This window comes from Homarus americanus, unplaced genomic scaffold (assembly GCF_018991925.1).
Source record: "Homarus americanus isolate GMGI-L3 unplaced genomic scaffold, GMGI_Hamer_2.0 scaffold47967, whole genome shotgun sequence".
Taxonomy (NCBI): domain Eukaryota; kingdom Metazoa; phylum Arthropoda; class Malacostraca; order Decapoda; family Nephropidae; genus Homarus; species Homarus americanus.
The window spans coordinates 1561546-1585170 of NW_024731965.1; the positions used below are offsets into that span (position 1 = coordinate 1561546).

Consider the following 23625-nt stretch of genomic DNA (forward strand, 5'->3'; position numbering starts at 1 on the left):
TGTGTGTAAATGAGGCAGAAAGATAAATCAGCAACGTAAGACTTGGTCACTTTTTTCGTGATGCCATATGGAAGTAGGGTCTACCATTAGACAATACTGTACATTATGCTTCCAATATCTTCCCAGGCAGTAGAATCTCCCTGTTTGGTAGCTGCCTAAAACTTTAGTAATATTACTTTGATACAACATGATAAATTAGACAAACAATGAAAATAAACAAACAAAAGTTATTTACCAAGACCTCTCTCAGATCAGAGGGTAAGAGATGGAGGGGAGATAAGAGGACTATTTATAGCCTGTCTTTGTGTAGGAAGTTGACCACACTAGAAATAATTCATTTAAAATTTATATTTTTTACATAGAATATTCAGTACATGACTGCAATTATAAAATATTGTGAATACAGTATTACCCCGCGGTGAGTGTCCGGCTCGAGACGCTATTTTTAGATTTGCCCCACCCGCCACCCTGCCTGACTGCCTGTTTTAGCTCATAAAATTCATACAAATTACCCGGCCAGAATATAATTTACATTGCTGGAATTCTTATAATTTGGTGATCATTTTGAATATAAACATCATATATTTTGCATTAGACATACAAATTGTAGATAAAATGTTTACTCTTGAGTAAATATGTTATCTTTTGTGCAAAATATATGACATTTATATTCAAAATATTCCTGGTCTTACAAGGAATCCAGCAATGTCAATTATATTATCCTAACTTTAGTTTGAGGTATTATTTATTACAAAAAGTTAAGTATTCTGGTTTTCCCACACATCTCCTTGGGACGGTTGGTGGGGGGGTGGGGGGGAGGGAGGGACCGACCGACCATCTGTTACCCAGTGAAGAATATATTTTTTTTTTTATTAACTGAAGATATTTGTTTTAGCTCATAAAATTCATACAAATTACCCGGTCTGAATATAATTTACATTGCTGGAATTCTTATAATTTGATGATCATTTTGAATATAAACATCATATATTTTGCATTAGACATAAAATTTTTAGATAAAATGTTTAATCTGAGTAAGTATGTTATCTTTTGTGCAAAATATATGACGTTTATATTCAAAATATTCCTGGTCTTACAAGGAATCCAGCAATGTCAATTATATTATCCTAACTTTAATCTGAGGTATTATTTAATACAAAATGTTAAAATTTATTTTTTTCACCCCACATCTCTTGAAGGGAGGATTGGTGGGGGGTGGGGGGGAGGGTTGGGACTGACCGCGCGGTTGGAAGAAGGGGTAGGCAAGGTGGGGTACTTTGATTGACAGATAGTGTCGTGAAGATTATTTTTTTTTTTATTAACTGAAGATATTTGTTTTGGCTCATAAAATTCATACAAATTACCGGGTCAGAATATAATTTGCATTGCTGGAATTCTTATAATTTGGTGATCATTTTGAATATAAACATCATATATTTCGCATTAGACATACAAATTTTTGATAAAAATTTTTTTCTGGGTAACTATGTTATCTTTTGTGCAAAATATATGACATTTATATTCAAAATATTCCTGGTCTTACAAGGAATCCAGCAATGTCAATTGTATTATCCTAACTTTAGTTTGAGGTATTATTTATTAAAATTTAGTGGTTTTCCCCCAAAAATTTCTCAGAGAGGGAAGAGTCAGCAGTGTAGTGTGAGAGGGGGAGGGAGTTGAGTCCATTATTTGAATGGACATTAACTTGGCGACTGTATTTCTCTATTTCTCTTAAGTATTAATTATGTGCATGTACCATCATAAAATTAAGATGTTATTTTTACTACAACATAGTTATGTGTCTTCAAAAAGTGGAGTTTGGGGGTCGGGCCGGTTTCTATTGGAATTAATCCCATATGTTCTGTTGTTCACTTAACGCGGATTTCACTTAACGCGGGACCCTCTGGGTTCTATTGACCGCGTTAAGTGGGGTACAACTGTATATATATATATATATATATACCCTGTGTATATATATATATATATATATATATATATATATATATATATATATATATATATATATATATATATATATATATATATATATATATATATATATATATATATATATATATATTATATATACCACTAATCTATTATCATATTCGAATAAGACGTCTAATTATAAGATAATTTTCATCTACAGTGGTCCCTCGGTTAACGAACTCAATCCGTTCCAGCAGGTTGTTCGTTAACCGAAAAGTTCGTTAACCGAAACCATTGTTTCAATGGGTTTTTGGGTAATTGGTTACAGCTCACCGAAAATTTCCTAAATTCAACAAAAATGGTAGAAAAGTTCACTTACTTTGAGGTGTGTATGTACAGTAGAAGGCTCCTGGATGATGATGATGATGTGCATTTGAAGTGGGAGGTGGAGGAGGAGAATGGAGAAGAGAAGGAAGTGGAGGTGGAGGAGAAGCATTTTACTGCTTCTTGGAAGGTGAGTCACCTTCCATGAAAATGTCAGGAACCTCTGGACTGACAGATTCTCCACCATGAACATCCTCTCTTCTTCTTGAAGTGGAAGGCTGAGGGATAGCATCTTGTTCCCTCTGCCTTTTACTGAAGAAAGTGTCAATTGTGGTCTGTGGGGCATCTGTCCTCCTCACCATTAACTTATGTTTAAAGAAGGAGACCACTGAGTCCTCAACATGACACAAAGTTAGTTCAGTTTTTCCACTTCTGGGTGCTTTGAAGCCAGTTCCCTGAACTTCTCCCAGTGGTAAATCACATCTTTCAACTGTTTAGCTGACATATGGTCATCACTTTCAATTTCCTCCTCACCACTGTCAGCCTCTACCCGTAACATCTCATCCAGTTCCTTCAAGTCATTAGGAGTAAGTTCCTCCTCATGAGACATCACAAGCTCTTCCACATCCTTCTCCTCCACTTCAAGACCCAATGACTGACCAATGGACACAATCTCCTGGTCCAACTCTGTGTCATCCTCAAATCCCTCAAAATCATGGACTACTGATGGCCACAGTGCTTTCCATGAAGAATTGAGGGTTCTATTGGAGACTTCTTGCCATGATGACACAATCAATTTTACAGCCTCCAGGACGTTGAATTGTGTCTTCCAGAACTGTTTCAGTGTTAGTTCAGGATCAATGGAAGTTGCCTGATGACACCTCCTAAACATTTTCTTCATGTACAACTTCTTGAAGTTGCTGATCACATTCTGGTCCATTGGCTGTATGAGTGATGTAGTGTTTGGAGGCAAAAACAACACTTTCACAAAGTCAAATTTATACTCCAAATTTCTGGCAAGGTCAGGGTCATGACCAGGAGCATTATCCATGAGGAGAAGAGCCTTTAAAGGAAGTTTATTGGTGGTTAGGTAGCTCTTGACAGAGGGGCAAAACACATCAACAGCCCATTCATTAAAGAACTGTCTTGTCACCCATGCCTTACGGTTGGACTTCCAATAAACTCCAAGCATTGTTCTTACCACTTTCTGTTGCTTGAACACCCTGGGGTTTTCAGAGTGGTAGACAATCATAGGCTTCAGTCGGAAATCCCCTGAAGCATTGGCACCAAGCAATAGAGTGAGACGGTCTTTCATGGGTTTATGCCCAGGTAAAGAGGCTTCATCCTTGGTGATGAATGTTCTTTTGGGCATCTTTTTCCAGAACAGCCCAGTTTCGTCAACATTGAACACTTGCTGTGGAAGATAATTTTCTTCTTCCATCAGTTTTTTAAATTCAATTAAAAACTTTGCTGCCCCTTCTTTATCAGCACTAGCAGCTTCACCATGCCTAACAACACTTAAAATGTCACTTCTTTTCTTAAATTTTTCGAACCAGCCTTTGCTAGCCCGAAAATCTTCAAATTCTGTTCCTGAAGAACTAGGTTGATCTGTCTTTAAATGTTCATAAATCTCCCTGGCTCTTTCACAAATGAAATCACCAGAAACTGAATCACCTTTCATCTGTTTTTCCCTAATCCAGATGATAAGTAACCTCTCAGTTTCTACGATTAGGGATCTACTTTTAAACACTCTTGTAGATTTGTCTCTCACGTTCACTTCCTTAAATTTGTCTTTTTGTGCAAGAATTGTCGACACAGTTGATGCCTACATGCCATATTCTTTGCATAGCGCATTTGATTTAATACCTTGTTCGTGTTTTTTTATTATTTCCTGCTTCATTTGGATTGAAATCACTTTTCTTGATCTCTTAGGCCCCATGCTGGATTCAAACAATGGCAACACGTATTTTTCAAAGTTAAACTAGCTGTAAATAAAGAATATTTTCTTTAAAATAACACTGCACTGCACTATATATTGTCAATATGTAAAATAATTTTCAAAATGACCAATAATTTGCTTGGAAACACAGAAAAAAAGCGTTTAGTTGAAGAGAGTCTCAAGCAAGATGTTACCTCCAGTGAAAACAGAGAGAGACTGACGCCTGTTTGCTGTGTTAAGAGGCTGGATGCCGCGCATTAAACTAGTCACTTTACCTTCAATTTTGTTCAATAATTGTTAAAATGACTAAAAAATTGAATATTAAACTTTTAAAATAATTGAATAGTATAAACTTCTTGATATTTACAAAAATAGTAAGGAATTTAAGCCCTAGAACCGATTAATGTATTGGCGGACTGATACTAAAGCTGGTTGCCCGGTCAGTGCAAGCGAAAACATGTGAGGTCGGTTCGTAAGAAGTTCGTTAAGCGAAATTTTTTTCGTTAAACGAATTGAAGATCCTTATGGAAGGCAGTTCGTTAATCGAAATTACGTTAACCGAGGTGTTCGTTAAACGAGGGGTCACTGTATTGAAATGGAGTCCGGGCCGATCCCTCAAACTTCACTTTTGACGACACACAACTATGTTGTAGTAAAAATTTTATCTTAACTTTATGATGGTATGAAAAAACAAGTAATATAGAAGAGGTTAGGTTAGGAAAGAAAAATAAAGGTTAGGTTAGAAAACTAAAAATTAGGTGTAACACTTACGGTAGTAGAAGAGATGGGTCGGCATACGGGGATGGAGGCTGGTTCCGAGGCAGAGGGCAGATTACTGGCCCTCAGGTGAATCACCATTACTAGGTGAATCACCATCACTGTCACTTACAGTTGTCAGGGCTTCCCTGGGGGTGGTGGTCCGGCGGAAGCCATTTTACGGAACAATGGATGCGCGTTTACACGGAGTGGCCTTGAGGGATGAAACTGCCGCGGCTAGGTCAAGCGTCGTCTTTCCTCCCTCCCTCCCTCCCCCGGGTGGACACGTCATAATACTTTAAGCCAATTACAGCTAGCAGCAGAGGGGGGTAGGGATGCATGGCCAATCACAGGTCTGATACGTCATATGACGTCAGTGATAACGCAACAAAGACACACACTGCGCAACCTTACTGCGCCGCTTGCCCAAGCGGAGGGAGGAGGGGAGAGGCAGGCAGGCAGGCGGGCGGGTGGGGCGAATCTAAAAATAGCGTCGCGCCGGACACTCTCCGCGTAATGGGGTTCACGTACCGCGTAATGTGAGCACGTGAGGTTCTGGCAAGGCACCGCGTTAACGTGGAAACGCGGAATGCGGGACCGCGTAGATTGAGGGTTAACTGTGTATATATATATACATATATATATATATATATATATATATATATATATATATATATATATATATATATATATATATATATATATATATATATATATATATATATATATATATATATATATGTGTAATAAATGTATGTAGTAAGGTATGTACAGCAATCTTTTTCACTCAAATCCTAATGAAACACCATTGAATTAGAATACTGTAGCTGGTTGAAGCAAGCTTATAAATTAAAGAAAATACTTGCAGTGTGTTTAATATATTAGAGTACAGGTAGTTCTGCTATAACGCGATAATTGTGTTCTTGTAAAATATCGTGTTATAGAAAATCGCGTAATAGAAATAACAGGGCTTATGGAGAAAATAGGGTTAGGTGCAGATTACTCGAAATCGAAAAAATTTAGTAGTTAGCCTAACACAAAGGATAGCACAGTCTAAATAAATGTTACATTCATATCTAATAATGAAATCATACAGTAAATTTAACACTTTACCTTGAAAAAATATGAATGTAACTTGATGGGGGAGAAGGGTGATTTTGAGGTTGATAACATCAAGCTTCTCTTCAAGTGTTATATCCTTTCTTTTACGATAATCACCGGGAATTCTATCATCAGAATGCTTTTTGGAGATATTCTTCTTTACCATATTCACAGTTAATACCACAAAATTGGAGAAATAGTAAGCAAAAATCGCGTTATAGCAAACAAGCGATCGCGTTATACAAATATTGTTCCGAATTCATAAATCGCGTTAGAGCAAATTCGCGTTATCAAAACACGCGTTATAGCAGAACTCACTGTACACTTATGTTATAAATAAATAAATTAATAAGCAAATAAATCGGTAAATCCATTTCAAGTAAATGAAACAATTGTATTCGACACCGACATTAGTTCAAGTTAAATAACAGACTTTTAAGTGAGTCACTAATGTTTACACTACACCAACCTGTAACATTTGATGCCATTACGTACTTGAAGTGAATTGGCCTTATTTTAAAAAACCAAGGATGTGTAAGCAGCACTGGTCAATGGGATGGTTGGTAAAGGACTACTGGGTCAGTAAGCTCCCAATGGTAAGTGTCACATTTGGGGTACCGGTCTTATACAGCGAATAGGGCTCAAAAGCTACTTTTTAAATTAAAATTTTGGTGGCCGTCTTATACACCCCGTCGCCTTGTAGGCCGAGATATACGGTAAATAACAGAACAAAACAAAGTAGAATCTGTCTCTTGAGTTGAGGAAGAATTGGGATTATGGATAATCTTCTTGATGACAGTATTCAGGGTCAGGTTCGGGGTCCACTGGTCATATACCACGTTAAAATTAGGTGTAGAAGGTGAGGATGAGGAGGGGCCAGGGTCATCGGCCTCCCCTCTGGAGACGGCACTGGCACTAGCATCACTTTCCTCACCACTCTTAATTACTAAAAATTGCACTGACATAGAAGGCATAGGCTCCCTGCTGATAGATGGCTGAGGTTCCTGGTCACTGCTGCTGGAGGAACAAGGACTTGGAGGTGGAAGCTACATCAGGAGAAGATGAGAATTTGGGCTTGAAAATTACATAAAGTTTAGTTGGCGAGCTGTATTCCTCATCTCCAGAAGTTCATAGTAGGCTTGAATGTCGTTCCTGACATTTCGGATGACAGTGGTGCTTTTTTCCACATCCGAGTCAACGTCCAACGTATGTCCATTGCCATCTCGAATGAAGAAAGAAGTTCCCTCAGAATTGGAACAGTGAAGGTATTAAGTGGAGGACTCTCGAGCTGCTGGTCTTCTTTGTCCACTACTCAACACTGCTCCAACATGGCCAAATCCTCATTTATTAGGTCCTCAGTGCGTAATTTGAAGAGATTGTCAATGTCATTGTTATCCACCTTGGTAAAGCCAGCTTAATTTACCAAGCCAACAATGTCCTTCCATACATTTGTTCATGACTTCAGGAGAAAAGCCTTGAAATTCATGCACACACTCGGGTCAGATCTTCCTCCACACGCCATTCATAGTTTGTGCGGTAATTTTCTGCCATGATACCTTAATGTTCCCCAATGCCTTCTTTATGTTGTAGACCTTCCAAAAGTCTTGGAGAGAGGGCTTGTTTTCCCTGTCATTCTCCTCGATGATCTGCCTCATGGCACAGTGGGTGTAGTAGGCTTTAAAGATGGCAATAACTCCCTGGTCCATGTGCTGCAGCAGCGACGCGGCGGTGGGGGAGAAATGCCTCTACATTGTCATACCAATCAACCATCAAAGGAGGATGACCATGAGTGATTTTACTCAGACGTATTCAATGATTTAGTCATGGATGATGGACGACGTCACCCACGCCTTCGGGGTGGTCCGCCAGATGACAGGAAGCTGCCCCATCACACGACACTTCAGGGCATGAGGGTTCTCTGAGCTGTAAACTGGGAGGAGCTTTAACTTAACATCACCCTTGGTATTGTCCCCCAGCAGGAGAATCAAACGGTCCCTCGCTTCTTTAAAACCTGATATAGTCTTCTCTTTTTTGGAATGTAGCTGCACGAAGGCATCTTCCTCCAAAAAGAGGCCCATTTCATCGATGTTGAAGGCCTGCTGTGGCGTGAAGCCTTCCTCCTCAATCATCTCCTTCAGAAGAACAGGAAAATCTTGGACGATATGCACGTCGACACTAGAGCCTCACCTGACATTTTTATGCTGTGAAAACTGACTCGTTTACAAAAGCAGTCGAACCATCTACGGCTTACAGAAAATTCCATTGTGCCATTTCCTTCACTTTCATCTTTAATATCATGCCGCAGCAAACGGGTTTTCTTTTGGATAATTGCTGGGTCTGGTCGTCAATCTACACATGCAGTAACCTCTCCATCCTCTCTATGGTAGACTTATGAAACCTTGTGATTATCACTGTTGTTACAAGCATGCCAGCCATTTCCTTAATTTACACAGCACTTTTCACAGTGGAGTGCATGGTTGAAGGGGCTAAGCCATGCACATGTCCAATTAGACTCGTGCCCTCGCCTTTCTTATGCCGCTTTTGATGTCCAAGTTAACATCCAAGGTCACAGACAGACGAGGCCTATTTGCAGATGAGGCAGTAGAAGAGGAATAAGGGCACTTGAGAGACAGTACACTATCACACATATGTTCAATAGCCTGGTATATGAATACACAACAAAATGTCATGGAACATAGTGCTTGCAGAGCATGACTCACACTACTTAGGCCTATTCCACACTAACATTTTTGTTCTGCGAGTGTGTTTTTTCAAGCTGCGATTTGGAAGTACAGGTACAGGTGTGGGGTGAGCACCTCCCATGTGTGATTTTTCATGCATCTGCTCCATGTGAACAGTTCCATTAAATGTCATTAATTTCTAAGCAGAACACCCGTGTGAAGCGGGCCTTACGTCGGAATATGTGAGCTGCGGCTAGCCCGCCCGGTAGGTTTGAAATATTACTGTAGTGTATTGTAATTTTTCATTTGTGAATAAGTGGGGTATGTTATGTGAATATTGAATAGGGGTGTTGAAATATCAGTTGTGGATAAGCAGAGTTGTGAATAGCAAGGTATTCCTGTATGCCATCTGTATATGTATTTCTCGTACAGCTCTTAACAACATGACCCAATGATGAAGTTTGTTGATGGCCGCTATATTTCTAAACATAAGCCCACGTAAATAGAGAGGTAGCATACTTAGTCTGCTTACTATTGTGAGGTTCCTTAGGGCCATTCCGAGAGTTTTACTGTAATATAAACAACCACAGATGCCACATCTCATAAAATGTGCCAACCACTGTTACAGGTGGAACTGTGGGCGACTGTACCCCAATTTTTACACCATTTTTAATTTGCATGGGCTTATGTTTAGAAATAACACGGCCATCGACATACATCATCATTGGGTCACGTTGCTAGAGCTGTATGAAAAGTGCATGTATAGATGGCTTAGATATGCAGGTTCCCACCTTGCAGTCCTCAGTGCGTGGATACAGTCTATTGTCACAGTGCTACAGTATTTTGTACTGCAGTATACTGTATATTGAACATGTTCTGCCCCATGCATCATGGCACCAAAGCATGGTTTAAGTTCACCATTAAGGTTAAGATGGATGTGCTCAAACGTTATGAAAAAAATGAACGAACAGCTGAAATTAAGCATACACTTGGACTTGGTGAATCTCTTTACGGACTATTCGTGATAGTGCAGAGAAGATCAAGGAGAGTGCCAAGAGTGCAACATTAATCAGTGCATCTAAGACCTTGTATTTCTGAAGTTTAGTTATGGAGAGAATGGAACAAATGTTGAGTACAAGGATCAAACCCTAAACACAAGAAAATATTCCCGTCAGTTTGCTTGTGATACGAGCAAAGGTCCGGAGTATTTTATATTTCCTGGTATGTGTAGACTGTAGTTCTTAACTGGTATAATATAGGGTACTGTCTTATTAGTAACAAACCCATAATCTCCACTATGTACATTATCAAGAACGTAATTATCGCATAAATCGAGAGATTCCTGTATACAGTGGTCCCTCGGTTAAGGAGCACAATCCGTTCCAGCAGGTTGCTCGTTAACCGAAAAACTCGTTAACCGAAAAACTCGTTAACCTAAACCATTGTTTCAATGGATTTTTGGGTAATTGGTTCCAGCTCACCAAAAATTGCCTAAATTCAACAAAAATTTTAGAAATTGACACTTACCTTGAGGTGTGTGTGTAGAAGGCTCCTGGATGATGATGCTGATGTGAATTTGAAGTGGGAGGTGGAGGAGGAGAAGGGAGAAGAGAAGGAAGTGGAGGTGGAGGAGAAGCATTTTACTGCTTCTTGGAAGGTGAGTCACCTTCCATGAAAATGTCAGGAACCTCTGGACTGACAGATTCTCCACCATGAACATCCTCTCTCCTTCTTGAAGTGGAAGGCTGAGGGCCAGCATCATCCTCTCTCCTTCTTGAAGTGGAAGGCAGAGGGATAGCATCTTGTTCCCTCTGCCTTTTACTGAAGAAAGTGTCAATTGTGGTCTGTGGGGCATCTCTCCTCCTCACCATTAACTTATGTTTAAAGAAGGAGACCATTGAGTCCTCAACATGACACAAAGCTAGTTCAGTTTTTTCCACATCTGGGTGCTTTGAAGCCAGTTCCCTGAACTTCTCCCAGTGATAAATCATATCTTTTAACTCTTTAGTTGACATATGGTCAACACTTTCAATTTCCTCCTCACCACTGTCAGCCTCTAACATCTCATCCAGTTGCTTCAAGTCATCAGGAGTAAGTTCCTCCTCATGAGACATCACAAGCTCTTCGACATCATCCTCTTCCACTTCAAGGCCCAATGACTGACCAATGCACACAATCTCCTGGTGCAACTCTGTTTCTTCCTCAAATCCCTCAAAATCATGGACTACTGATGGCTACAGTGCTTTCCATGAAGAATTTAGGGATCTAGTGGAGACTTCTTGCCATGATGACACAATCAATTTTACAGTTTCCGGGATGTTGAATTGTGTCTTCCAGAACTGTTTCAGTGTTAGTTCGGGATCATTGGAAGTTGCCTGATGACACCTCCTAAACATTTTCTTCATGTACAACTTCTTGAAGTTGCTGATCACATTGTGGTCCATTGGCTGTATGATTGATGTAGTGTTGGGAGGCAAAAACAACACTTTCACAAATTCAAATTGATACTCCAAATTTCTGGCAAGTTCTGGGTCATGACCAGGAGCATTATCCATGAGGAGAAGAGCCTTTAAAGGGAGTTTATTGGTGGTTAGGTAGCTCTTGACAGAAGGGCAAAACACATCAACAGCCCATTCATTAAAGAGCTGTCTTGTCACCCATGCCTTATGGTTGGACTTCCAATAAACTCCAAGCTTTGTTCTTATCACTTTCTGTTGCTTGAACACCCTGGGGTTTTCAGAGTGGTAGACAAGCATAGGCTTCAGTCGGAAATCCCCTAAAACACTGGCACCAAGCAATAGAGTGAGACGGTCTTTCATGGGTTTATGCCCAGGCAAAGAGGCTTCATTTCTGGTGATAAATGTTCTTTTGGGCATCTTTTTCCAGAACAGCCCAGTTTCGTCCACATTGAACACTTGCTATGGAAGATAATTTTCTTCCATTAGTTCTTTAAATTCCACTAAAAACTTAGCTGCCCCTTCCTTATCAGCACTAGCAGCCTCACCATGCCTAACAACACTGAAAATGTCACTTCTTTTCTTAAATTTTTCAAACCAGCCTTTGCTGGCCCAAAAATCTTCAAATTCTGTGCCTGAAGAACCAGGTTGATCTGTCTTTAAATGTTCGTATATCTCCCTGGCTCTTTCACAAATGAATTCAGTAGAAACTGAATCACCTTTCATCTGTTTTTCCCTAATCCAGATGAGAAGTAACCTCTCAGTTTCTGCAATTAAGGATCTACTTTTAAACACTGGTAGATTTGTCTCTCACTTTCACTTCTTTAAATTTGTCTTTCTGTGCAAGAATTGTCGACACAGTTGATGTCGACATGCCATATTCTTTGCATAGCGCATTTGTTCTAATGCCTTGTTCATGTTTTTTTTATAATTTCCTGCTTGGTTTGGATTAAAATTGCTTTTCTTGATCTCTTAGGCCCCATGCTGGATTCAAGCAATGTCAACACGTGTTTTTTAAAGTTAAACTAGCTGTAAATAAAGAATATTTTCTTTAAAATAACACTGCACTGCGCGACATATTGTCAATATGTAAAATAAATTTCAAAATGACCAATAACTTGCTTGGAAACACACAAAAAAAGCGTTTAGTTGAGGAGAGTCTCAAGCAAGATGTTACCTCCACTGAAAACAGAGAGAGAGACTAACGCTTGTTTGCTGTGTTAAGAGGCTGGATGGCGCGCATAAAACTAGTCACTTTACCTTCAATTATGTTCAATAATTGTTAAAATGACTAAAAAATTTAATATTAAACTTTTAAAATTATTGAATAGTATAAACTTCTTGATATTTACTAAAATAGTAAGGAATTTAAGCCCTAGAACCGATTACTGTATTGGCGGACTAATACTACAGCTGATTGACCGCCCAGTGCAAGCGAAAATTTGTTGAGGTCGGCTCGTAAGTAACTCGTTAACCGAGGGATTGCTCGTTAACTGAAGTTAAGAATCTTATGGGAGGTAACTCATTAACCGAAATCTCGTTAACCGAGGCGCTCGTTAACCGAGGGATCACTGTAAATGTATGACTTGCCATGAAGCACTTAATGATGCAGATATGACTTGTATTAATGCATCATGTGCATAAATTCCTACAACTTCAGTTAATTCAGGATGGAATCCTGAAAAAAGGGTAAATTCATAAGAATTAAAGTTTTCTCTGTGTGTGTTAGAAAGACATTTCTCCGTGAAAGATTTTCTTAATTATATTTTTAATTCTAAATAATTCCTTTTGTCTTTACAGTGTTTGGACATGAAACTGGTGACTGCAGTGATGAAACCTTCTAATGAGGCTGTGAATATATAAGACTAAGATGTTATGGATGTTCACAAATAAACATTATATTTTTAACAAGAACTAATCAAAAAGTTTCAAATCGAATCGTCCACATATATATATATATATATATATATATATATATATATATATATATATATATATATATATATATATATATATATATATATATATATATATATATATATATATATATATATATATATATATATATATATATATATATATATATATATATAATGACTTGTAAAAGTAAGCAGTAGTCATTTGAATGTTCTTGAATGTAACATAATAAAATGTTTGCAAAAACTTACACAATTTATAAAGCAATAATTTCATGCCTTAGGATATATAATAGAACTAGGAGCTTCCTTCCATAATACAGTATAATAAAGCACCCAGGGATAGACCTCCTCCATTCATGCTTCCTTGTACTGTAGTTCTAGCAGCAATTATCCTTTACTGAAACAGAGGTTTTTAATATACTCCCAAAATTAGTCATAGAATTTCACTCAAGCCATCCTCATCTTATGTGTTTGATGTAGTAAACTATTTCATGCTGTTTTGTTCTGTATCTCACAGTTATCGGTCCACATTCCTGGATCTTTTTATGCTGCTTTTAACTTTCATGATCTTCTCATTTTGGTAAGTCCTCCAACTTTCTTATTCTCTCCGTTCACTTTCCTGATCTCAAAATTTTTGACTGAATGACAAAAAAAAAAAAATTATGCTCCTTATCTGCAATATTGTTTATACATATTATGTTACATACTAAACTCTTTCAGTCAGAGACATTAGAATTCCTAAGAACCCTATCCATTTACCGACTCAAAATTTTTCTGTTCACATTAGTCTTCAGTGCTCCAACAGCTTTCTCATATTTGAACACAAATATTGGCACAGTAAACCTTTGATATATCACAGGACTGGGATTGAGAATTACCGTGAAATAGCAAATTGTTTTATATTTCGTCTATGTACTTCAGTAGAAAATATAAGGAATGGGACTGGAGCTCGAAAAAGTACACTAAAAGATTCCTTAAAGACATTTATTTCATCCATCTGGACCTACCACCAGACCACCTTGGCACCAGGCCAACTCACCACACCACCCCCTGCTAGCAGAAGATGCTGTTCATACCCCCGAGAGCCCTGCTTTCCTGGGACTTGAAATGAACGTTTAAATAAAGTTTAATAGTTTTCAAAGAAACTTTGAAATCATGTTCGATGAAAATTTTTGAAAATATTTAATTCTTCTCTTTGAAATGAAAAAAACACTGTATTTAATTGTCTTCATACGCAATTGTATATACAGTACTCTACCAATTTTAGTCATTGTACTCAATAATATAGTACTGTATTTCCTTTAATTTCATTAATATTTAATTTAAAAACACTATTTAAATTCAACTGGAGAATTGGGCATAAAGAATAAGGTGATCATATTATCTAGGAATCATCTGTAGGTGCAAGAGTGGCTGGCCCCAGCTAAGATGCCCATATTGTCAGCTGATGAATGTGGTGGTCCATTAAAAATTTTAAAGGAGTTTTACAGCACAGTGAAGGAAAATTAAGTAATTTAGGTTTCTTCAAAATAAAGAAAGTGAAGTATTGGACCTTGAAATAAAAAGGGTCAACTGTATTTTCTTGACTTTGTAGAATATCTGATATATTGTGGGTCTTGGACTTGTAAGAGACAAGCACTTAACTCTAAAAACATTGTTTACATTTACTGTACTCTCCACCTCCTCATGTGACTTATCCTGTATGACTTGATAGCGTCTCATTCTTTCCTCATTTAACATGCATAAATTAACATCGTTGACCTATGGTTTTCTCATAAATTTTTGTTGTGCTCACACAGTGGAAGCTACATGTAAATATCACTCCACCAGTTCAAATTTTTGGCAAGTTTGACTCATACATTTAGTTTAAAATACTGTAATGAGGTTTTATATTATAATGTTGGAAGTTTACAAGTACCCTGTAGTGCCAAAAATGATTCAACCCCTGACCCCACCCCAGTGAAAAATTTATCTCCTTGAAGTTCATTTCAAATTAAAATCAGGAGCTAGGGATACTGTGGGCATGCAATCTGAAAAAACTTTCTAAACAAAAAAAAAAGGGGTAATTTTTACCATTATCATCTCACTTGTCCAAGTACAGTAAAAGTCCAAAAATTCGGATGCCAGAAATCTGGACCACCTGAGAATCTGGACTTTTTGAAAAATCAAACTTTTTTTTTTTTAGTTGGCTTTTGTGCATATGTGCGCATGCGTGAGCGCCACAGCTGCACAGCGAAAACAAGCGACCACACGGTCACCATTTTAAAATGAGCAATCAAACTGTGACAACGTATGTAATTTTGAGTCCTATTCTTTCCATTTGCAGAGTACTGTACTGTACTGTACAAGCCCATAATAATGGCTCCTAAAGTAGATAAACTTCGTTGTGTGAAGAGAAAGAAGAACATGTTGAAATTGAGTGACAAACCTGAAATAATTAAGAAACTAGAACGTGGTGTGAGCAATACTGTTCTAATGGAAACATACGACATTGGAAAGTCTACAATACAGTATATGATATAAAAAGGCAGAGAATAAAATTCTAGAATTCACAGCTTTTTCTTAAAAACTGCTCATTTTGATAAATGAAGCATGCTATAATTGCTCATGAATAAACTATCAAAATGTACCTGTTCATCTCTTCTTTATTCCTCCTTAAATCTGAATTTTAAAAGTACTGCCTGAGAATCCGGAAAATCCGAAAATCCGGACCGACCCAATCCACAAGCAGTCCGGCTTTTAGGACTTCTACTGTATACAGTATGGTATGTTTAAAATGAAGTGATTATGCTGATTTTTATGTTAATGAAACTGTTGGAGAAAATGGAAGAAAGTGCACCAAAGAAAATATTAATTAACCTTTTCCCCCCTAATTTACCCCTTTGGATTCAGTGATAATGTTGATATCCAGTATTACAGACATGATCGAGTCAAATTTTCTTTTGGCCAGTTGCTACAACAAGTGGATAATATAAACTACCCATAATTTGAGAAATGGAATGTAATAACATTGCTTTTATCATAGTACTATAGTTTAATATCAATAAAATACTGGTATAGATTAGATATCCTTATATTCTTGATTACTGAAGCATTTTGCCTGCTCACTAGATTTTGTGCAGTGTGGCAGCGATGTGTTTGTTTACATTTAACAGAAGGAAACTCATAATAGTAAACATACAGTACTATGAAGTCAAATTAAAACAACATTAAAACAAATATCTCAAAGATAATTATTTGTGAAATGTTTGTATGACGAGCCTCTGTAAATGCACTAGTGAAGATGTACATATTGTGTACATTGTTACATTGTTTACCCTCATCTATAGTACTGGTTTTAAAAATTCCCATCTGGCTTCATTATGTGAACATGCATTTGGTGGTGAAATTAAGATGGTTATCTGAGTTACCATTATGTAGCATATATTGTGCAATTGTATTTCATTTACAAGTCAAAATATTTTTAACTTCAGTACTTGCTTTTGATAAAATCCTCATGTAATATTATTGAACTCAAAGGAGTCAGTTATCATATTCAAAACTGTACTCACCAGCTCAACCATTGCACTCTTGGGGTTGAGATATTGTAATCAATGGACTCATCCATGCCATAGTAAAAGGATTTACAGCCATAAATTTAGGAATTTAATAAGTTTATTATTTTTTATTGACTGCCATGGCAATAAAGAAACTTTTAGTGTACAGTGGTCCCTCGGTTAACTAGCACAATTCGTTCCAGAAGGTTGCTCGTTAACCGAAACCATTGTTTCAATGGGTTTTTGGGTAATTGGTTCCAGCTCACCGAAAATTTCATACAAAAAATAAATAAATGTAGTAAAGTACACTTACTTTGAGGTGTGCATCTAGAAGGCTCCTGGTTTATGATGATGATGATGATGGGAATTAGAATGGGGGTGGAGGAGAAGGGAGAAGAGAAGGCATTGGGGTGGAAAAGAAGTCACCCCATGCTGCTATTTCACCCATAAAATTTTAGTTCACTTGGTGTAATTCAAGATTATTTTCTTTAAATCAACACTGCACTGTGCTATATATTATCAATATGTAAAATATATTTCAAAATGACCAATAATTTGACTGGAAACACAGAAAAAAAAGCATTTAAGTTGAAGAGTCTCAAACAAGATGTTCCTTTCTCTGAACCTGTAAACAAACTGACGGCAAGCTTGTTGTGTTGAGTGGCTGTTTGGCACGCATAAAACTTGTTTCCTGTACTTCAATTATGTTCAATAATTGTTAAAATGACTAAAAAATTTAATATAAACTTTTAAAATGATAGAATAGTACAACCTTCTTGATATTTACTAAAATGGTAAGGAATTTAGGCCCTAGAACCGATTACTGTATTGGCAGACTAATACGACAGCTAGTGAGCAAGCGAAAACATGTTGAGGGGCGCTCGTAAGGAATTCGTTAATCGAGGGATTGCTCGTTAACCGAAGTGAAGAATCTTATGGAAGGTAATTCGTTAACCGAGGCGCTCGTTAACCGAGGGATCACTGTAATGGAATTAACAAAGACTGTCAAAGATTTGTTTTTAATAAATCTCCTACTTGCTTTTTATTCATTAACTAACATGTAGTATTAATGAATACATTGTGTACTGTACATGATATACCAATATTTTTGTAAAGCAAAATAAAAAAATCTTGCTATGCAAGCTATCAGTCCGTTTGTTTTTGTATCCTCAAATTGGACCGATTATTGCCTTTGATTACCAGGGGTATACCATGGTAATAAAAGGCAATAGGTATATTATACTGTGTTGGTAACAGCATTTGTAAAATATTTCGAGAAATAATTTCTGTTTCAATTTAGGGTAATTTTGTAACCACTTTAATTTCTGGACAGTAAACATTTCCAACATTGATTTTCCCCCTGTTGATGGTTTGGAACAAAAAAATTTTACCCTGTGAAGCAAGGGTTAGAGATGCATTAGGATCATTTTTGTCTACCCAGTACTCATCCAGTCTCTAACATGGATTGAGCATGGTGTAGAAGGGTGGTCATTATTGTGCCACTTTTTAGAGCATTTTATTTCCAGATGAAATCTCAATTAATTTGTATGAAAAATACCAATTTCACCAAGTTTTTAATAAGTATTGCATTAATTCTTATTATTCCTTAAGATTTAAGAAATTATTACTCCTTATAACCACTTGACCACGAACAGCCAAGCTGAGAGTCATTCAATGTACTAGTGAACAGTGGAGTGCTATTTGTTAGTGTAGTTGAAAGTCACTTCAGTTATTTATAAACAATACAAAAGCAAAAGGAAGGCTAGAAATTTTATGCAAATTGAGCATAAACATATTTATCCAAATATATCCTGAAAGATGTAGACATTATTGTTATGTTCATACTACCTGGCAACCCCTGGTAGAAGAGAGTCTGCAGGGCCAGTTGCTGCCTGTCAGGCTTGGAGTAAGCATCTCTACATTAAAGTTCTCGGCTACTACACGGTGTTTCTCCTTCCCTTCGAGAAAACACCTATCATGGCGCAGTGAGTTTAGCTGTGAACCTGAACCTCAAATGCCGCTCTCATGCCATCTGGAGTTCTCAACGGCCTCCAGGACCCGCGGTGGCCACCTTTCAGCGACACCCGCGATTCTGGCTCAAGCCCAGTCAGTGCTGATGTCACAACAGCAAGCCATCGTCTCGCTGCAGGCAAGTTTGTTGTCGATGTCATCTCAGCCACGAGTCTCTATGGCCGCTGTGCCTGAGAAATGTGGCCTGGAGATGTCCTCAGCGGCCTTTCGGTCCTGGAGGTGCTCAACTGAGTGCTGGTTGCAGCTCAACAAGTGGCCAGAGGCTGACGCCGTACTACATATCCGCCTCCTGTGTGTCCCTGCTCTCCAGTGGGGGGCCATGGCCCCTGTGGAGGCTTTGGATGCCAACAGCAAGTTTGTCCTTCGTGCTTCAAATCAGGCAGTGCGTTGGTCTGATTTCTTTAGTGATGTTCATGCTCCTAACGAGCCCATCAGTGCGTATTTCTTGTGATGCTCCCAGCAAGCCATGGACTGTGGATTTCAGTGCCCCGAGTGTGAGTGATATTTCAGACTACTGTACGTGCTATTGCGTAAGTTGACTGCTGGGCTATGTGACTCAGCCTTAAGACGGGAAGTGTTTCAGAACTGTAATATTTTCAGTAATGTTAACAGCTTCCGTGCCTATTACACCACATTCGAGGCTGCACAACGTGACGCCGCTTTGGGCGCGACCCATCAGTGGCAGCGGCTGAGGCTACTGAGGATGTCTTCACACCCAAGGACACCATAGTGGTAGCCGCCACCCGTTCAGCTGTTCTCCCGGCCAAACTTTCCCCTGACACTGTGGTAACTGTGGGGGCCACCATGCCTTTGACAGACATCCTGCCCGGCCAAGGCGGTCATCTGTCATGGCTGTGGGAAACTGGGCCACCTGAAGAAACTGCAGGAGTGCCAAGAAGCAGTACGGTGGCCAGATAGCTACAGACGCAGTTACTGGTGTGGTGGTGGCTGATGCCCACCTGTCTCAACAGTCATTGCTAAGCGTTGATGTTGCCCGCCTCGCTAGTGATATTCTCCACCCAGCTATGGCCATCACACACACTGGCACCCAGGTGTGTGTGTGACCAGTCCCACCCTAATGTAATAATAATAATAATAATTAACGGTTTATTGAAAGAGCTTGGCAGCCAGAAGGCTGAAAATATACAGTTACATATTTGGGGAATGGGTTACGAATTACAAATAATATACAAGTAACATGAGTGACACAAATAAGACATATAATAACTAGATGGGGAAAAGCTCAAACTACAGTTCATTTCAACATAGTGACAGTGCAAGGAGTAGTGTTTACTGGGAGTGAATACACTGATTTATTACAAGTTATTGATAATTTTTACAATGGTTGGGACTGGGCTGTTCTTATAGCGATCAGTTCGTGCACGTATGGGCTGGATGCGGTTGTGGTATCGAACAGCAATTCTCGGACTAGGGATCTCAGGTGGTAGTAGGAGCCGGTGTCGGGGATGGTGTAGAAGCTTCTTACCAAATTTGCAGATGAGGTCGTGTCATCATTGGGTCTCCGGCCTACGCTGTTACAGTGTCGGTCTGGCTTACGTGACCTGGCCAACTTCCCGCTGGCCACCCTGTTTTCCGCACCCTGCTGCATCAGCCTCCCGGACTGATCTACTCTCCAGGACGTGCACTTCGTCAAGTCTGTCGAGCTCCGTACCTATCACTCACCGCCTGTAAGGACCTCAGCTTGGTGCATGTGGACTTTCCACTCCCACCTCCCTCCATTTCTGCTACGGGGACGGCGGATAGGGGTGACACTAGCCTCCCGCCCAGGCCACCTGTCATGCTGCCCCACCCACTAGAAGAAAACGCCTCAAGGCTGGAGGAATGGTTCATCCGCCACTTCTCGTCTACCACTTCAACACGGATAGGTATCCCCTCCCTGTGATGGCAGGTGCCCCTCATTACATCCACCTGATACCTGGTGCCAAACCCCATGCCTGCCACACCCCCGCTTCGGTCCCCAAGCACTGGGAGACTGAAGTCAAATAACAGCTCAACAACGACGTCAAGAGGGGGGGTGATCCGCCCAATCCCAGCAGGGGAAGCCACGGAATGGTGCGCTCGGATGGTGGTGGTTTCCAAGAAGTCAAGCAGACCTCGCAGAACTGTTGATTATCAAAAACTCGACACGCACTGCCTCCTGGAGACCCACCACACCCCGGCACCCTTCGATATGGTATCAGATGTGTCTCTTTATTCGTACAAAACAGTGGCAGATGCCCACTGGGGTTTCCACCAGTTCTAGCTTGACAAAGATAGCAGGCGCCTCACCACCTTCATAACACCCTGGGGCTGTTATCAGGACTGCCGTAAGCCCATGGGTCATTGCTCAGCATCCGACACCTACACTAAGCGGTTTGACGATGCCATCCAAGGCCTGCCACGCAAGCCAAGTGTGTCGACGACACACTCCTTTGTGATGCCAGCGTGGAGGAGGCCTTTTGGCACACTTACGACTTCTTGGGAGTTATGTGCAAAAATGGGCGTGACCCTCAAGCCGGAGAAGTTCCAGTTCGGCCGGAAGGAGGTGGAGTTTGTGGGTTTCCACCTAGGTTGGGACACCTACATACCCACAAATGATCGTCTCTCTGCCATCAGGAATTTTCAAATGCCAACATAGCCTTCAATTACCGACTTGCGGTCGTGGCATGGATATGTCAACCAGTCGGCACCATTCCTGGCCATGGCTCCCATCATGGAACCTTTCAGGGACTTACTCAAGAAGCCCTCCGGGAAGGTTTACTGGGATGACCAGTTGCAACAAAAGTTCATCCAGGCCAAGGGTGTGATCTGCCAGCTTGCCAAGGATGGGTTAGCTTACTACAACAGGACCAGGCCCACCGCCATCACGGACTAGAGCAGGGATGGCATTGGATTTGTCATTCTCCAGCAGTACTGCGCATGCTCCTCTGTGAATGCACCTTCTACTGCAAGGGTGGATGGCGCCTCTTGCTGTGTGGCAGCCGCCATCTAATGGCTGGCTAGATGGGATACGCGGTCTTGGAAGGGGAAGCTTTGGCCGTGACTTGGTGTCTCCGAAAGGCCCATTTGTTCCTACTAGGGTGCCCCATCCTAGTCTTAGTAAAAGACCATCGTCCCCTGGTGAAGCTCTTGGGTGACAGGGCCCTCGTGGACATTGTTAATCCACATCTCTTCCGTCTGAAAGAGAAAACACTGCAGTACAGATACAGTTCGTTACTTACCTGGGAAGAAAAACTGTGCCGCCGATTTTTTGTCCCGGCATCCCGCCATTAAGTCGACCCCTGAGGACATGGATGACGACCAAGATGAGGACCTGGTAGTGGCCATGGTTGCAGCCACTGTGGCGGCCCTGGACTTCAGCGACTGTGCCACCCTAGACAAGGAGATGGTCCTCCAAGCGTCACTCGAGGATCCCGTCTACCAGCTGTTAGTGGTGAAGGTGTTGGCTGACAACTGGCACTCCTGCGGGTCGCAGGAGATTGCCTGCCTAAAGCCATTCTACAATGTCAGGGACAGGCTGTCCACATCTTGTGGCCAGGTGACTTACACCTTCAACCAGGGTTGTGTATGTCTGGTCATCTCTGAGGGCCTCCGTCACCAGGTGGCCGCCAACCTGCATGCTGGCCACCAGGGCCTTGACTCTATGCTCAGAAGGGCCAGGCAAACTGTCTACTGGCCAGGACTGGAGGGTGATCTGCAATATCATCAGTCCTCCTGTGACACCCACACACCTTCCCAGCCACCTGAGCCACTACTCCTGACGCCACCCCCTCAATACCCCTTTCAGTAAATGGTGGTGAACATGATCCAGCTGGAGGGACACATTACCTGGCCTACGCCGACAGGCTGACTGGGTGGCTTGAGATCGCTCACTTCCCCAGTGGCACCTCCTCCGGCAAGATTATGGCTCAGCTTAGACGCTACTTCACCGGGTGGGGTGCACCTGAGCAGATATCCACGGACGGTGGCACTAACCTGGTTAGCGAGGAAATGGTGGAATTCTTCTGGAAGTGGAGCGTCGCTGTCCGTCTGTCTTCCGCGCAATACCCCCAGTCCAATGGCAGGGCAGAAGCCGCGGTGAAGACTGCGAAGAGGGTGCTCCTTAACAACACCGGAGCTAATGGGAGCCTCGATGAAGACAAGGTATCTCTCGCCCTTCTCCAGTATCTCAACACTCCCCTGCGTGGTGCGGACAAGTCTCCGGCCCATCTGGCAACAGGTCGACAGCTCCATGATGGTGTCCCACAACCAAACAGAATTTCAAAATTAACAGACATTGAAGACAGTCACTCTGCAGACGAGAACTCCAGATGACTCAAGACCATGAGGAGGTCCTTTGACAGCGTGGGGTGTCATCCGCCATCGCTGCCCCTTGGTGCCTGGCAGCCGTATCCGGGTCCAGAATCTGGTCACTAAAGCCTGTCATAGAGGCCCTCCAGAACCGTCAATGCGTCTTGCGGCTAGATGGTAGCTGCTGCATTTCGCTCAGGATACGTGGACACCTGAGGGACATGGCCCGCCCTCACTCGCCCACGAAACACCTGCCCTTGCCGGTCCAGCCTCTCCCAACGCCCACCCCGTTAGGTTCTGTGGGTTCACCACAGTCACCTGCACCACCAACTTTACAGCAGCACAAGCCAACCCATCCCCGGAGACATATAACAAAGCCTCAATGGCTTTCGGACTTTGTTTGGTATGATGTTTCCTGTTTGTGTATGCCGCTGTGGTGTGCGCTGTCATGGCATTTCCTTTCATACTTTTTCTTTTTGTTATTAAGTTATAGGTTTAGGCATTTCTTATTGTTTATGTCATTTTCGTTTGTTTCTAGTCAGATTGTCTAAGTGCCTTTATTATTTATTGCCCTCATCCAATCTTGGAGGGGAGTTGTAAGATGTAGACATTATTGTTATGTTGGCACTACCTGGCAACTCCTGGTAGCGGAGAGTCTGCGAC

The 23625-nt window shown here is 40.7% G+C and overlaps 1 protein-coding gene across 1 annotated transcript; it reads left to right on the forward strand.

Moving 5' to 3' along the window:
• Positions 1–21961: 21961 nt before the first annotated feature.
• On the forward strand, positions 21962–22986 carry LOC121868104. Its single transcript, XM_042368374.1, has 2 exons — positions 21962–22361; positions 22460–22986. The coding sequence occupies exons 1-2, from the start codon at positions 21962–21964 to the stop codon at positions 22984–22986; spliced, it is 927 nt and encodes a 308-aa protein (XP_042224308.1).
• The last annotated feature ends 639 nt before the right edge of the window (positions 22987–23625 follow it).

Coding starts and splice junctions, on each gene's coding strand:
- LOC121868104 (XM_042368374.1), top strand. CDS start 21,962: ATGGATGACGACCAAGATGAGGACCTGGTAGTGGCCATGGTTGCAGCC. Junction 22,362..22,459: donor CTACTGGCCAGGACTGGAGG/GTGATCTGCAAT, acceptor TACCCCTTTCAG/TAAATGGTGGTGAACATGAT.